This window comes from Beta vulgaris, chromosome 4, assembly GCF_026745355.1.
Source record: "Beta vulgaris subsp. vulgaris cultivar EL10 chromosome 4, EL10.2, whole genome shotgun sequence".
NCBI lineage: Eukaryota > Viridiplantae > Streptophyta > Magnoliopsida > Caryophyllales > Amaranthaceae > Beta > Beta vulgaris.
In genome coordinates, this window is record NC_079205.1 from 13,433,237 (window position 1) to 13,435,786 (window position 2,550).

At 33.5% G+C, this 2,550-nt stretch overlaps 1 protein-coding gene across 1 annotated transcript; it reads left to right on the top strand.

Moving 5' to 3' along the window:
- The first annotated feature begins 570 nt into the window (after positions 1–570).
- On the top strand, positions 571–2,550 carry LOC104891465 (uncharacterized). Its single transcript, XM_010677161.4, has 2 exons — positions 571–1,352; positions 1,783–2,550. Exons 1-2 carry the CDS (start codon positions 798–800, stop codon positions 2,215–2,217), a joined length of 990 nt encoding a protein of 329 aa, XP_010675463.2. The 5' UTR covers positions 571–797; the 3' UTR covers positions 2,218–2,550.

A 2,550-nucleotide genomic window follows, 5' to 3' on the forward strand; every position in this document is an offset into this window, starting at 1 on the left:
TTTTTTTTCTTCTAAAGTATCAATATATATATATATGAAAATGAAATTTTTACGAAGAAAGTATATACTAATAGAAAAATAACTTTATTATGAAAATACGTATAATATGAGACATCATATTTGAAAACCACCACAGTAAAAATCATTATCAATATCATCATCTATTACTGTCTAAAAAATATTATTATGTAGGTGAATTACCTTTACAATTTTGTCATATCTTGAAAACTTTTGTATTTTATAGATAATTTTAAAGACCATTAGATTTTACATAAAGATTCTTTATGTTGCATGACAATGATTGTCTCGCAAATTAAAATTAATACTAAGGTACTTTTTGTTAACTTATTATATGCCTGGTACATCTATCAACTAGAGTCATCATTACATGCAGTAATTTTATTTAATTGCCTAAGACAAAAAAAAACCATTAAAACAAAAACATAAATATCGAATATGATTGATAGAGTGTTAGTTTCATTTCTTCTAAATGATGCAACTGCCCCAAGGCGTCAAGGGTGTATAAACTAAAGATATAGTACAAAATTAGTGACCTTATATATTTATATTATATCATATGATTGGCTATGTCACATGGCCAACCTAAGTTAGCCCATTCACAACTATCTGTGTTATTAATGTATCAAACATCATAAATTTAACTTAGATCAGACACCTTGGATCTCCCATGTGGGTCTATATGTGTAAAACCGTGTTTTATTCTTGATGCACAAAAGTCTTTGATAGCTTTAGATTGGTTGAGCTAACTAAAATAAAGCCACACATATACATAGGCCATGGGAGAGCAAAATGGTCATGTTAGTAACCTCTTTGAAGACGGCTGGTTCTTTGGAAACACCTTATTAAACACATCAAATACATCAAAAATTATGGTAAGGTGTAACTCTGATCCTTGTTCTTCCTCAAGCTCTAAGAAAGAGACTTTGGTCTCTCAACATCATTCAAAGATGAGTAATAATCTACATAGAACTCCTTCACTTCCAGTTTCCTTAGGACGAGATAGTAAATATCAACTAGATGAAGAAGAAGAAGAAGAGGACGAGCCGAGGATGGGTGATTTGATAAGGCAAGCTATGCCAATGCCAATGCCAATAATGCCTAGAAGAAGGTTGGATCGGACGCCGTCTTTGCCACCTTGTAGGGGGGATGAGGCTTTAAACATGGCATCTAACGTCCAAAGTGGTGTCGGAGTTGGTAGATTGACTCGACGAGAGTCGATAGACTCCTCGGCTTTGTTGCCGGAGAAGGGTCCTATTGCAATGAGTAAACTTACTAGAAGAGCATCCATAGACTCTTCTTTGTTGTTGCCTCCTAAATGCACTACTTCCAAGGTATATACTCAGATCACTTAGCTTAATGTGTCATTCAGTCTTACTTTCTCCTTTCCATAACAAATTTCTCATTTGTTTTTGTACCGATTATAAAAAAGTTGATAATGTAAATGTATTAATACATTGAGAACAATAATCCAACATGATTAAGTATAATCTTATACAAGTGAGAACTGATGATCATGAAAAATACAAATGAGAAGTTTATTATACATGAATAAGGTCAAATCTGCCTCGTATACACGAAAATAAACCTTTTTGAAAATGGTGCATTAGTCTTTTGTTTAGTCAAAAAGGAACAATAATCACGGAAGAGTGATTACCAACATCACATGACAGTATTGAAATCCCAACCAAGTACAACCTATTCAATAAGACCATATATTGATCTAATCAACATTGGAACTTGGCAACTTTGATGTATTTACAGAGCACGAAGCAGAACACAAGCAACTCAAAGACCCGAGCACACTGGAAACTGGAGCAAATAACCGAAACAAAACCACAAAAACTCGACAAAAGTAAATCACAGAAGAGTTTAACTGATCTGGAAGTTGAGGAGTTGCAAGGTTTTAAGGACTTAGGCTTTTCATTTGATAACAAAGATGACTTAAGTCCAGGTGTGACACAAATACTTCCTGCCTTACAAAGAAGAGCTAGCCTTGACAGTAATAATGTAGATAATATTGGTAAAGTGAGAAGGCCTTATCTTTCTGAGTCATGGCAGCAAAAAACATCTTCTCCTATATCAGCACCTCCTGCTTTGAAATGGGATGATCAGAAAGCTTCATCAAGTGAAGATATGAAGGCTCAGATCAAATTTTGGGCTCGAGCTGTTGCTTCGAATGTGCGCCAAGAGTGTTGATCAATGATCATACAGATAAAGATTTTGAGTACTTATTATTAATATTGATTCTTCCATCTTTACTCAAGTTAATTAAGTTTAGAATTGTTGACTTATACATCTAAATAAAGCTTGGCTTTGAGTTTCTTAGCCAATGCACTGACTAAGTAACAGTACAAAATTTTGGTTCTTTGAAGATGAGTTTTATTGTTGGTTAAGAAACGTGAAAATGGGGTTTGAAATTTGCGTAAGTTGAACAGTTTGCTGCCCAGATCGGAAAATATGTGATTCTTCAAATTTTGTATCATCAATGTATCAATATAAGAATAATTTCTAAATGTTTCTCGATGGTTA

Bases quoted from the DNA above. Each gene is read 5' to 3' on its own strand.
- LOC104891465 (XM_010677161.4), top strand. From the start codon at position 798: ATGGGAGAGCAAAATGGTCATGTTAGTAACCTCTTTGAAGACGGCTGG. The intron at 1,353-1,782 runs GTATATACTCAG...ATGTATTTACAG, and splicing joins CTAAATGCACTACTTCCAAG to AGCACGAAGCAGAACACAAG.